Source organism: Lolium rigidum, chromosome 6 (genome assembly GCF_022539505.1).
Source record: "Lolium rigidum isolate FL_2022 chromosome 6, APGP_CSIRO_Lrig_0.1, whole genome shotgun sequence".
In the NCBI taxonomy this organism is placed as follows: domain Eukaryota; kingdom Viridiplantae; phylum Streptophyta; class Magnoliopsida; order Poales; family Poaceae; genus Lolium; species Lolium rigidum.
Window position 1 is genome coordinate 38,479,213 of NC_061513.1, and position 13,474 is coordinate 38,492,686.

General features: G+C 50.1%; 2 protein-coding genes across 2 annotated transcripts; both read left to right on the plus strand.

Annotated features, from left to right (window-relative positions):
• The first annotated feature begins 1,269 nt into the window (after window positions 1–1,269).
• Window positions 1,270–3,852, plus strand: LOC124662490 (putative F-box protein At2g16220). Its single transcript, XM_047200322.1, has 3 exons — window positions 1,270–2,221; window positions 2,382–2,440; window positions 3,837–3,852. Exons 1-3 carry the CDS (start codon window positions 1,271–1,273, stop codon window positions 3,850–3,852), a joined length of 1,026 nt encoding a protein of 341 aa, XP_047056278.1. The 5' UTR covers window position 1,270.
• A 2,089-nt stretch (window positions 3,853–5,941) lies between these two features.
• Window positions 5,942–7,488, plus strand: LOC124667269 (putative F-box protein At3g22650). The gene has a single exon (XM_047204573.1). It carries the CDS (start codon window positions 6,101–6,103, stop codon window positions 7,337–7,339), a length of 1,239 nt encoding a protein of 412 aa, XP_047060529.1. The 5' UTR covers window positions 5,942–6,100; the 3' UTR covers window positions 7,340–7,488.
• The last annotated feature ends 5,986 nt before the right edge of the window (window positions 7,489–13,474 follow it).

A 13,474-nucleotide genomic window follows, 5' to 3' on the forward strand; every position in this document is an offset into this window, starting at 1 on the left:
AACGCCCTCCTCCATCTTCTCCAAAACCGTCGCCCTCCTCCATCTTCTCCAGCACCAACGCCCTCGCCATGGACCACCACGAAGAAGAAGGTGACATTGCCAACAGCTTCGGCCGCCATTGGCTTCTCGTCGCTGAGGCGCGAGCACTGTGGACGGCGGGGTACCCCATCCCATCGGACATGCGTTGTCCGTCGGGATGGGCGCTCAGCGCGGGCGGCCTGCCGGTGCTGATGAGGGTGGCGCGCCAGGTTGCCATCTACGACCACTACTGGGGAGAGCTGACGCCGGAGGAGCACAACGACCCTCGCAGGCCCCCGACAACCACCACGGTTGGTCGTTGTTCTTCCAGCACTAGCATGAGGATCGTCTCGCCGCCTATGACGGCAACAGCGATCCAGCGGCGAACAACAACTCCAGGGGATGGCAGCGGTGGTGGAGCTCGCCCAGGAGGACCCTCGTGTGGGTCCTTACCTACATCGCCGAGGGGAACGACCCCCCGCTGCAAATGCCGCCACAGCAGTTGCAGTTGGCGCCCTCGGGAGGCCAGGGGAGGTGGACAGCGCGGCGTCAGACGCCGTCGTCTTCCCCGGCGAGGTACTCGCTGTAGCGCACCGCCATCACCACGTTTCTTGGCAACGGTGAAGGACGAGCAGGAGGAGGCGGCTCCTCGCTGGCGCCGCCATGGTAGCGGCGGCGTCGTTATCTGCGAATGGCGCAACCCTTCTCCGCCGCGCCAGTTCCAACATGTCAAGCGAGAGTGGACGCCGCCGCCGAAGTACAGGGCGGCGGCGTCCATCGTCAAGGCGGAGGACGACCATATGGGCCTGAAACGCCGGAGTCCATACGGGGGACGACGAGTGGACTGCTCTTAAACCCAGGATTGTACTAGTTAGGATGTGCTGCTAGCTATGTTGGCACGCTACTTTTTGTTCAGGGAACACCACTTATATTTCTTTCACCGACACTGTTAGCTTACCGTGGAGTCGTAGGTCTGGACGTCTGGTTCTACATTTCCACTGCTACGTACCGCATTTTTAGTCTGACGGCCCATTCGCGCGAAATACTGACTAGATACCTGCCTTCTGCCTAAAAAAATCCCCACTTCCGCAATTCGCACAGGTGCGAACACGAACCCAAACCGTCGCTCTCGCCATTCCTCGCTTCCCAGCTCGCGCAATAAGCACTTGGTCTCTCCGCTCTACCCACGACGAATTTCTAATCCTCTCCGATCTGCAGATTCGGCGCCCCTCGTCTCTACCAACCGACGGCGATGGCGCAGGACCCCATGGAGGGGGAATTGATGGGCGGCGACCCTATGTCCAAGCTCACCGACGACATCCTCGTGGATATCATCTCTCGCTTGCCCTACAAGTCCACCTGCTGCTGCAAGTGCGTCTCCACGCGCTGGCGCGACCTCTTCTCCCACCCCGACCACCGCAAGAAGCAGCCCCAGCCCCTCGCCGGCTTCTTCCACGATGGCTGCAACAACAACCAGTTCCCCAAGACAGCTCGATATTTCACCAAGGTCTCTGGGGAAGGCGGCCCTCTCGTCGACCCGTCACTATCATTCCTGCCCCAGTACGACAGCCTTGACATCTTGGACTGCTGTAATGGACTTCTCCTCTGCCGCTGTTGGAAGACAGCTGATCGCAAGACATTGGATTACGTGGTGTGCAACCCGGCCACGCAGAAATGGGTCGTCGTGTCTGCCACCGATTGGTCCAGCAAGGTAAAGGTCGCTCGCCTCGGATTCGACCCAACGGTCTCCTCTCACTTCCATGTGTTTGAGTTCATTGATGAGAAGGCCTGGGGTATAGATGAATCTGAGCTAACCCCTTGTGACGGACGCATTGAAACACTAGCGATATACTCGTCTGTTGTTGGAGTTTGGAAGCATCAAAGCCTGGACAGCTTTGCATTTGCAATACCCAAGGATTCAAAAGGCGTTTTTGTAAACGGGGTCCTGCATTCGGCTACCTCTTATAAGTTTATAGCAGCTGTTAACGTGGAAGGAAATGAATGGCGGTTCATTGATATCCGTGTGCCACCATACTATGATGATGCTCGCGACGATGCTATTTTTGTATCACAGGGACAGTTGTATCTCACTAATATTTATGCTGGTTCTGAACTATTAGTCTGGGCTCTTGAGGACTACAATGTTGAAAAATGGACTTTGAAGCACAATGTCAGCCTCCTGGAGCTGTTTCGATCGAGCACCGTATTCGTCATTCGCAGATCATTTCAGTTTCATCTCATTCCACCCGGAACGCAACGTGATTTTCATAGTTTGTGGGCACGACAACACACTAATGTCGTATGACCTGGATCGCAGAAAGCTGTGTTTTATATGCCAACTTGGACGGGATTGTCAAATTCAGTGGGGCAAGACTCCTTATCTTCCATATGTTCCCTTGTTCTCGGAGGCATTGGCAGATGGGTAATAAATCTCTTACGTGCGTAGTGTAGCTTCGCATTTGTCCATCTTTCTAATGATATTATATTATTGGAGTTACGTCTTGAGTAGGAGCAAAAGTGAGTTGGGTAGATCTTTCTTAAGTTGTGATGGTTAAAAACGGTGCTTGAGTGCAGTCATGCCTGGACCTGGCTTCATCTGGTTAACTGTTCAGTCAACTTAGAAATTCTGCTTGCGTCCGTGTACTTGTATATATTCATGGCTGTTAGCAGTCCGCGCAGTCGTGTAACACCCTAGTACTTCAATCATGTATATTACGATTGTTTTGTTCGTTAAAATTTAACTTCTGAATTCTGTTGATGCATATTTTCTCAATTTTGTATATGTTGCAAGTTTTTTATTTGGATCTCCTTTTGCTTTGTCATGATACTGAATGTCAGGATCCTATTTTTGATCTCCAGTTAATAATGAAATGATTTGTGTGTAAGGTGTTTTTTCCTGGAGTTCCATAGCAGATGGTCAGGATACACTTTTTGGAGTTGGAATTGGATTTATGTCATTTCTTGCTAGCTATTTTTATTTAATTGGACAATTCATTTGTTGCAACACATATGTAGTGAATGATGGGTTTGGTTCCACCTGAATTATGAAACTTTTGATTGCACATGCTTTCTCTTTCTGTTTGTTTTACATATACTAGTTCTTTGTATGGTGCCTGCTCAATTTTCATGAATTTCATATTTTGACTGGCCTGTCTTTTGGGATCGGTATAATGATTGTAATAAGTTGATTTTAAGTTGTCCCTATAAAGATTTCCAACTTGTACCTGCTCTTTTATTGGAACAGTGCTGACTACTGACTAGGCAAGCAGGAAAGTAATGTTTGATCATTTCACCATTCAGCTGACTGCTGTTGATTTATTCTTGTGTCTGTTGGGTGACACCAATCAACAATTCTGTCATTGGATTATCCAATCATATTTCTTTAATCTGGTTTGAGCAAGCTGCGACAATTTATTTCTTAGCAATTTTCTACTCTGCATATGATGATCTTTGCATGGTGCCTGCCTTATTTCCAAGAATTTCCTTTTAAGACTGGTCTTTTGTGCTCGAGGGGTGGGTCACCTGGACCGCCGAAACAACTAAAATTGATATTTATGCAGTGAATAATACAAGGTAGAATTAACTACCAGGTGTCCCTAAGGAAAATATCGAAATTGTATTGCTTTTTTTTTCGAAAGGACATTGTATTGCTTAACTGCTCTTTTTATCTGAATATTTCTGACCAACTAATAATACAAGGTAGAAGTTAACTCCCGGATAGGAATGTAATGTCTGATCATTTCACCATTCGACTGTTTGCCTTTTTTTTCCACTGTTGGTTTATTTTTTTAATCTACTGTTGGGTACTGTGTGTGCAGTGATGCAGACTGCTAGGCCATAACTTCATCTAAGGAAGATATTTTTATCCAATATCATGGGTGGTTATTCTTAATCTCTAGCCAGGAAGTCTAGATCCTCATGGAAAAGCTATATTGCATTGAAGCTAGAACTCAGTGGCTTGAAGCTAACTGGGCTTTTTTCACCCAATGGAATGTGCCTGTCACCAGACATCAGTGAGTGTCTTATATACAAGATCCAGATATACTTTCTGCTGTCCCGGTCTTGTTGGATACACTCCTTGAGCTCACTACCGCCTTATCTTATGTTGTTGTATATTGATAGACACTACCCCTCCAATGTTGGGCACAGTTCCTGTTCTGCCTCACCTGGCTCTGGCTTTAGGGTGAGGAGCACAGGGACGTGGTTCAGCAATGCAGAGTTTCATCCGCACAATGGTAGGCCTTCATTAAAGTAAAACGACGTCAGCTGTTACAAGTGTCAATCTTCGTTGTGCCCTCTCAAAATTATACCAGTACGAAGATGATTCCCACAATTTTTGGACTAGTATCACTCTCACCGTGACAATGGACCGATGAGAGAATGGAGAATGGGAGAATGATCTGTGGGGTTGCGCTCGGACAAGTCAAATAGTCTACTTGCATTTTGTAGAAATCGAGTTGTTTTGTTTTAGGGGAGCGTTGATAATCCTTCGGAAGATAACTCCTCCCGAACCTTCGGCTTTAACAATCGACACCGTCCCTCTTGACTACCACCTGTGTGCACCTCTCCTCCTCACACAGAACGAGAACAAAATCCCCCACACTACCACACCGCTGCTTGAAGAAGCCAGGCAAACTGCACCGCCGTCCGAAGAAGTTCGGTGAGCGACCTTCCCGGCAACACCACTGACATCTGACTCCCGGTTGGCAGCACCAACACCACCTCCTTGCAGCACCGTCTCCCACCAATGGAAGCAGCAACGCCCACCTGTGGTAGCATCACTGAGACACAAAGAAAAAGTCCGGTGAGGGACCTCGCTAGCAACGCGTCGAATCCGATAATTGGAAGCACCACCTCCAACCGATGGAGGCACCATCACCCGCCTATGGCAGCACCACCGTCCTGGCTGGCCGCACCACCGACTTTGCAGCTCCGTGGCCAGCCTTTGCAGCTCTAGAAGCTAGCTTTTGCAGTAGTGGCGGTGGGGATTTGCAGCTCTAGCTTCCATCCTTTGTAGCTGCCGTGACGGGGGATTGCAGCTCCACCACACAACATATGCAACTCGACAGACAACCACTCGCAACACCTCCACACAACATATGCAGCTTCGCCACCACTGCCCGAGCTCGTAGTTCGCAGCTCTTCTACCTCCCCTTGCAGTAGCTACGATCGCCACTCGAAGCATCGTCAGCCTCTTGTAGTAGCACTGGTGGCCTGACCTTGTAGCACCGCCGTGGCGCCTCCTCCCCTTGATCTAGCAACACCGACCGCCATGGAACCACCTCCCAAGGGAGAGAGAGAGAGATGTGGAGAGAAGGAGAGAAGTGTTGGCAGTGGAAGGGAAGGTGTCATTCATGTTGGCGGGAGGTGGAGGCGGCGTTAAATCGCGTGGAGGCGGAGACGTGGAGCGCTAGCCGCAGGACATGGCGTTTGTCGGGATCTTGTCGCAGAAAAATTAGGGAAAACTACGGAGAAAGAAGATAAGAGAGAGATAGTGTGTGTGTGGTGATGTGGGGCCCATGAAACGCGTGGCGAGCGGAGGATCGTGTGGTATGGGGCATCGTACGAATCCGCAGCGGAGGATCGTGTGGTATGGGGCATCGTACGAATCCGCACCGGGAGGTTGCGAAAGACACACCCTCCAGAGAAATTGGATCCTTTTCCTTTATTTACATAGCAATGTTACTTCTATATTTGCTTTTTTTAGGGCAACTTCTATATTTGCTTTTCAGCACAAGCAAAGACTGAGAGAGGACGTCAGTTGTGGGTTTTAACTCTTTTTTTAACAACATGGGTTTTAACTCACACGGCCCATTCCGACAAAAAGAAAAAAGATAATACTAGCACGACCGGCCCAGTCCTCTTCACTTCCGCCGCATCTCGCAGCTGCCTCCGCACACGCCAAACCCTGGCTCGCTTGCTGGCAGCCGCCGCTCCCGGCTTCGCCGTTCGCCCACCACGCTCCTGGTAGATCCTCTCTTCCATCACGCTCCCCTCACCTCCGGGATGGATCTCTAACCTCTCTGTCCCCTGATGTGCGCAGATTGGCCGCTCCTCGACGTTATCGTCTCCACGGACGGCGATGGCGCCGGGCTCCAAGAAGAAGAAGAAGGGCGTGAAGGGGAGCCCAGTGGACAAGCTCACGGACGACATCCTCGCCGACATAATCTCGCGCGTGCCCTACAAGTCCTCCCGCTGCTGCAAGTGCGTCTCCACGCGCTGGCGCGACCTCTTCTCCCACCCCGACCACCGCAAGAAGATGCCCCAGTCCATCGCCGGCTTCTTTTATGAAGACTGCAACGAGGACCGCTTTCCAGAGAAGGCTCGCTATTTCATCAACGTCACAGGGAAAGGTTACCGTCTTATTGATCCCTCACTATCATTCCTGCCAAAATGCGAGAGGCTTGACATCATGGACTGCTGCAACGGGCTCCTCCTCTGCCGCTGTTGGAAGGACACAGATCCTGAGACAGTAGATTATGTGGTGTGCAATCCGGCCACCATGAAATGGGTGGTTGTGCCTGCCACAGAATGGTCCAGCAAGGTGAACGTCGCTCGCCTCGGGTTCGACTCTGCCGTCTCCGCACACTACCATGTGTTTGAGTTCATTAGTCAGGAGGTATGGGGTTTAGATGAGTCTGAGCTAAGCTATTACGGTGGACGTATTGAAGCGGTGGCGACCTACTCGTCCAAAGCTGGAGTTTGGACACATAAAATGGTTAAGTACAATGACTTTGCGATACCAGCTCATTCAAAAGGTGTTTTCTTTAATGGGGTCATGCATTTGGCTGCATATGATGATATGGTAGTCACCTTTGATGTCAAAGGAAAACTTTTGCGGATCATTAGGACTCCTTCGCCACCATGCCGCTATGACTTTCCTGTCAATGATGTCTTTCTATCACAGGGACAACTACATTTTACGTGTAGTACTAATTCTGAATCTGATGATAGCATTTCCAAAAGAAGTGATGAATCTGATAGTTCCAACTTATTAGTTTGGGTTCTTGAGGATTACAGTAGTGAGAAATGGACCTTGAAGCACACTGTTAGCCACTTGCAACTGTTCGAAGACACTGATTCAGAGTACCCTGATTACAATGTTATCTCATTCCACCCGGAGCGCAATATGATTTTCATAGTTTATGGCCACAATAACACACTTATATCATATGAGATGGATTGCAAGAAGCGATGTTCTCTACGTCAACTTGGACAGGATGGTCATGAATATTTTGGCGAGATAAATAAGAATCCCTTTATTCCGTATGTTCCCTTGTTCACGGAGTCATTGGCAGATGGTCCGAGGAAACCTATATGAACTTGTAACCGTTCCTCATGGTGCGTGAGTGCGCTAATGTACCTGACTCTATGGAGCTAGCTATTGACTATTGCACTTTATTTAGTAACGGGTCTTATGTTTGTGTCCTTGTATATACAAGTATGTCATTCAGTTTCATCGGCCTAATGATTAACCATGGATACTATGATCGCCTTGTTGTACCATCATTGTCTTTGATATCTGGAGTTTGGTTTCTGCTTATTTCTCTGTATGTGAATAATTGTTGTTTTCCAACTTGCTGTTTAATCTTGCCTATTTTTTGGCATTTGGAGAACTATAGTACTGGTATGTACGTGGATCTCCATTTGCTGATGCTTCAATTCCATTCTTCTCAACAATATTGCTTGGAAACTTTTGTTTTCCCCTCTCAATGATGAAGTGATGTCTATGCAAGACTATCTATCATGGATATGCTGTTTTGAAAGTTCAATCTTGCTTTATTTCTTTTTGTAGACAGAATTCTTTTGGAATATTAGACGTTCACATTGTTGGGCTTCCACCTGAACTAGCAGAACTTCTTTAGTGTTGCAAGTTAGTCCTAAATACCGGAAGATAGCTACCATAACTGTAGAGCAAACTGACACTATAAACTATTAAACAACCAATATTCTTTTTCTACATCTTGCTCACTGGATTGTCCTATTATAATCTGAAGAGACACCAAAAACATTTCGTTTCAGGTTTTTAGTAAACTGTGGCAGTGAAGTTTCTCATGATAATCTATCTTATAACATGTCTACCTTATAATCTCAAGTTGCTTACCTGATTTAGTATTGGAGTAGTACTGGCTAAACCTAGACATGGGTGGCGAAATACTAATTATTTCACCTTTTTAGTTGTTTGCTTTTGTCCACTGTTGATTATTCTTTTTTGCTGCTGCACACGATCAAATTCATTGCTGCCAGGAGATGCATTGCTGCCTTGGATGGTTGTTATATATAATCCTTGAACACACAGGCTCTTGTCACTAGGATGTGCCACTAGCTATGTTGGTTCCAGTTTTCCTTTGATGTGCTCTCTGTTTTGGATCACAGGCCATTGAGCGGGGAGTAAGAAGTAGTATGCTTCAGAAACAGGGCCCGAACCTGCAGTTGTGTCTTGTTTAAAGATTAACGCGCCATTTGACAACTTGACCGTAAATAGGAGCACTATTATTATTTGTTCTTATGCTATTGTTCTGAGTGCGGCAATGTATTCATGTGATGTTGTAGGAGCAGTAACACACGATGATGTCAACAAATAAGGTAAAATGAGAGCCAGTCGCCTATTGGATCTGGAATGTGCCTCGTCTGTCAGGCTTGGCCTGTAAGAAAGAGTTGCACATGCTTACTGATCCTAAAGAAATATAGCAACAGCTGCGACTGACATAAGGGATTTTTGCGGTGAGCTTGTCGACCAGGAGGCGGCTCGGTGCCGGCAACCAGTCAGTCGAAGACGGAGAAGAAGGTCGGATGCGATGGTACGAGGTGGGGGAGAGGGTTCTTGGTCGGCTTGTCCTCGGTGTAGAAGGGTTTTGGGGGAAGCCTCACACGTATAATGACGTGGGGTTCCGGTGTTTATATAATAGGCCAGAGGCCTAGGGTTAGGTTACAATTACAATACAGTCCTACTGTAAATACAATATGTGCAATCTAACACCCCCCACAGTCCCAGCGGGAGGTTCTCGGACGTTGAGACTGGACCGAAAGTCGAGGAAGAGCTGACTCGGTAATCCCTTCGTCATGACATCCGCGAACTGGTGGGAGGACGGAACATGCAGAACACGGACCTCTCCCAAGGACACCTTCTCGTGGACGAAGTGGATGTCTATCTCGATGTGCTTGGTACGTTTATGTTGCACCGGATTCGAGGACATGTAGATGGCGGAGACGTTGTCACGATAGACAACCGTGGCGAGAGCTCGGGGGCGATGAAGTTCTCGGAGCAGCCGGCGGAGCCAACAGCACTCGGCGACGGCGTGGGCGACGGCGCGGTACTCAGCCTCTGCAGAGGAACGGGACACGGTGGTCTGTCGCTTGGAGGACCAAGAGATGAGACTATCACCGAAGTAGACGCAGTAGCCGGAGGTGGAGCGGCGCGAGTCCGGACAGCCGGCCCAGTCGGCGTCGGAGTAGGCCACAAGGGCGGTCGACGAGGAGGCATGGAGCTGGAGACCAAACTCCAGTGTACCCCGAACATACCGCAGAACACGTTTCACGAGAGCCAAGTGAGACGTGCGCGGAGCATGCATGTGAAGGCAGGCCTGCTGAACAGCGTAGGAGAGATCGGGGCGCGTCAGTGTGAGATACTGAAGGCCGCCCATGATGCTCCTGTAGTCGGTGGCGTCGGGAAGAAGCTCGCCGTCGGAAGTAGAGAGCTTCGAGGACGTGTCGACCGGTGTAGGTGAGGGGTGACAGTCAGACATGCCAGCCCGATGTAGAATATCCAGAGCATACTGTCGCTGTGACAGAAAGAGACCAGCCGAGGATCGGCTGACCTTCATACCCAGGAAGTAGTGGAGGTCACCGAGATCAGTCATGCCGAGCTCGCTATGGAGACGCGCAAGGAGCCCCTCAAGAAGGCTCGTCGACGAGGCGGTGACGATGATATCGTCCACATAGAGCAGTAAGTATGCCGTGTCTGCCGCAGAGTGGAGGACAAACAGAGACGTGTCCGTGGCGGAAGCAACAAATCCCGAGTGGCGATGTAGGAGGCGAACCGGTGGTACCGAGCGCGAGGGCCTGCTTCAAGCCGTACAGGGGACTTGTGGAGGCGACGGACGTGGTCGGGGCGAGAGGCATCAACAAACCCGGGGGGCTGCTGACAGTAGACCACCTCATCCAAGGAGCCATGCAGGAACGCATTCTTCACATCAAGCTGCCGTATGGGCCAGGAGCTGGAGACAGCAATGTGAAGAACAAGACGGATCGTAGCAGGCTTGACGACAGGGCTGAACGTCTCCTCGTAGTCGATGCCGGGACGCTGAGAGTACCCACGAACGACCCATTGGGCCTTGTTGCGCGCAAGGGTGCCATCCGAGTGGAACTTCTGACGAAAGATCCACTTGCCAGTGACGACGTTGGCCCGCGGAGGGCGAGGAACGAGGGACCAAGTGTCGTTGTTGACGAGAGCCTGGTACTCATCAGACATGGCAGCACGCCACTGAGGATCCTGCATTGCCTGGCGAAAGGTGGTGGGGACGACGTCGGGGACGGAGTCCACGGCGGAGAGGTTGAGCCTGTCCACGGGACGCACTTGGCGGCCGGAGCGCGTGCGGCGAGTGTTGGAGGCCCCACTCGAGGAGGCCGTCGGGGCAGCATCGGCAGCCGGGGCAGGGTCCGGTTGAACCGGCTGGTGCGCCGGCGTGACCGGCACAGGGCCCGGCCTGGCCGGCTGGGGGACCGGCTGCTCGGCGCGGCGAGGCGGCGGGTCCGGTTGGACCGGCAGGAGCGCCGGCGTGACCGGCACAGGGCCCGGTCTGGCCGGCCTGGCAACCGGCTGCGCGGCTCGGCGAGGCGGCGGCGAGGCAGGGCGCTCGCGGCCGGGCGGGCGCACTCGGGGCCGGCGCATGGGCGCGCGGTGGTGGCACGGTCAGCGTGCCGAAGAGGTCATCGAGGCCGCGCGGCGCAGGAGGCGCAGGCGCGGATGACGAAGCTGCATGCTGAAAAGGAAACACCGCCTCATCGAAGACAACATGTCGTGAGACAATAATTCTCCCAGCGACAGGGTTAAGGCAGCGGTAACCACGATGGTTGGAGGGATACCCAAGAAAGACACATGCCATGGAACGTGCACTGAGCTTGTGTGGGGCGGTGGAAGCGATGTTAGGATAACAAAGGCAACCGGAAACTCGAAGATTAGTGTAGGAGGGAGGACGACGATGGAGGCGTGTGTAGGGCACTTGGGATTGTATGGCTGTACTAGGACGGCGATTAAGCAAGTATGTGGCAGTAGCCAGAGCCTCGGCCCAGAAAGGGGCTGGGATGTGAGCCTGGAACATAAGGGTGCGCATAGTATCATTAATGGTACGAATTGCACGCTCGGCTTTACCGTTCTGGCCGTGAGGTGTATGGGCATGACAACCGTAAGGCGGTGCCGTGGGTGGTGAGGAGAGTATCAACGGTCTTGTTGAGGAACTCGGTACCGTTATCCGTCCGGAGAGAGCGAATAGTGACACCAAACTGCGTGCGCGCATAAGCGAAAAAGGTTTCGAGAGTGCGGGCGGTACAAGACTTGTTGCGAAGTGGAAAAGACCAATAAAAGTGAGAGTAGTCGTCGACAATGACAAGGTAATATCGAAAACCAGAGGTGCTTATAATTGGAGATGTCCACAAATCACAATGTATCAAATCGAAGATGGCACTAGACGCGGTAGTAGACTGACGAAACGGTAAACGGACGTGCTTGCCAAGTTGACATGCATGACACACCCGAGGACGACTAAATTTATTACACTTGATAAAATCTAGACGCTGAAGAGCCGACATGGCATCATGCCCAGGATGGCCAAGACGCTGGTGACAAGGGATTAACTTGTCAATGCCTACAGATTGTAGACTAGGGTTTTGCTAGAAGTAGAGGGCAAGTAGATCTCGAAGGTTCAGGCGAAAAGTACTCGACGATTATGAAAACTAGGGTTATGTTGACAGTAGATTCGATCCTTTCTTTGTCCCTCGACTCCCCCTTATATAGGAGGTGGAGCCGAGGGTTTCGTTTTGTACAAGTTACGAGTCCGGGACGGTTCCTAACTCATCCCGCCGGATTACAAATAACACTTCCTATTACAACTCTAACTTTCCTTAATATATCTTGGGCTCCCGAATCTTCTTATTCTTCGGGTAGTGGGCCTTCAGTAAAACCCCGGGTACTATCTTTGGCAGGCCCATTCGGGATGCCTATGTCAGTAGCCCCCGAGATTTTGCTTGAATCGTAGAGTCAGGGAAAATCTCGACTGTTTATTCGAGAACTTTCATTTATACTTCTTCACAAAAAATTCTATATTGTACAGGGATAATGGTAATTGGGGCTAGTTCATCTGACAGATCAGGTACTAGTTAACTGCTCTAGTGGCAATCCGCAAAAACCTACTTCAAGATCACGTCCCTGGACATGATCTCGGGATACTGGTGTAAACTTCGACGAGTGCCGCTTAAGGTCTTACCATTCTGTCAAGTCCCGATCAAATTTATCGGGTACCTAACGCGTCCGTTAGGATTTTTCTTCGTATCCGTTGATACGGATAAAAGTAGCAGAGCGCAGTCTTTGGCGATGCCACGCCCGAGCAGAACGGATCTGGGGTCTTACCTTCGCAATTTTGCGGCATTCAGAAATTGATCGCAGCTTTGGCGTTCTGAGAATATATTGTCGAGTGCTTTTCGCCTTTGGAATAGCACATTTTATCGAGTCATATTTAATGACTTATTTTGTCTTCCCGATGGGAGTATATGTAGAGTTATCTGTAAACTCGAAATATACTCACTTCTTTTTTTAAAAAAAAAAAAAAAATTCATCGGGCACGCGAACAGCGTTCCCGATGGGAGTAGCCCCCGAGGCTACAGCCAAGAACTTGTGCTTGGGTGTAGGCTCCACAGATTAGTATCCTTTGCCGCTATATTTATAATCCTTCTCGATATTTTTATATTTTATCGGGTGCGCGACCAGCGCTCCCGATGGGAGTAGCCCCCGAGGCTATGAACAAATGCTTGCATTTGGTCATAGGCTCTCGCCATTTCTATATTGTCATACTCGAAATTTTCTATTTTTCCAAAGTAGCCCCCGAGCATTTGGGCAAAAACTTGTATTTGATCAAAGGCTCCCGAGATAATCTTGCGTTGTCGATAAACTTTTGAAACCTTGAAATCGAATTTTTTCTTTTATCTTGACGGCGTCATTGCTGATGATAGCCACGATTTCTATTTTGGAAACTGACCATTACCGCTTGTTTCGCTGCCTTGTGGGTCCCATTTCCTTATCTGATGGACACGTCGTGCAAGTGGAGGACACATGTTCTCCCCTTTTTGCGGTACACGTTCTGTAACCTCGTCAATGTTGAAATACTATTTTGCCCTTGTTGCCACGTGGTGATCATCTCCTGCATTCTTTCTTCATCCAACGGTTCCGTCGCTTCGCCGCACC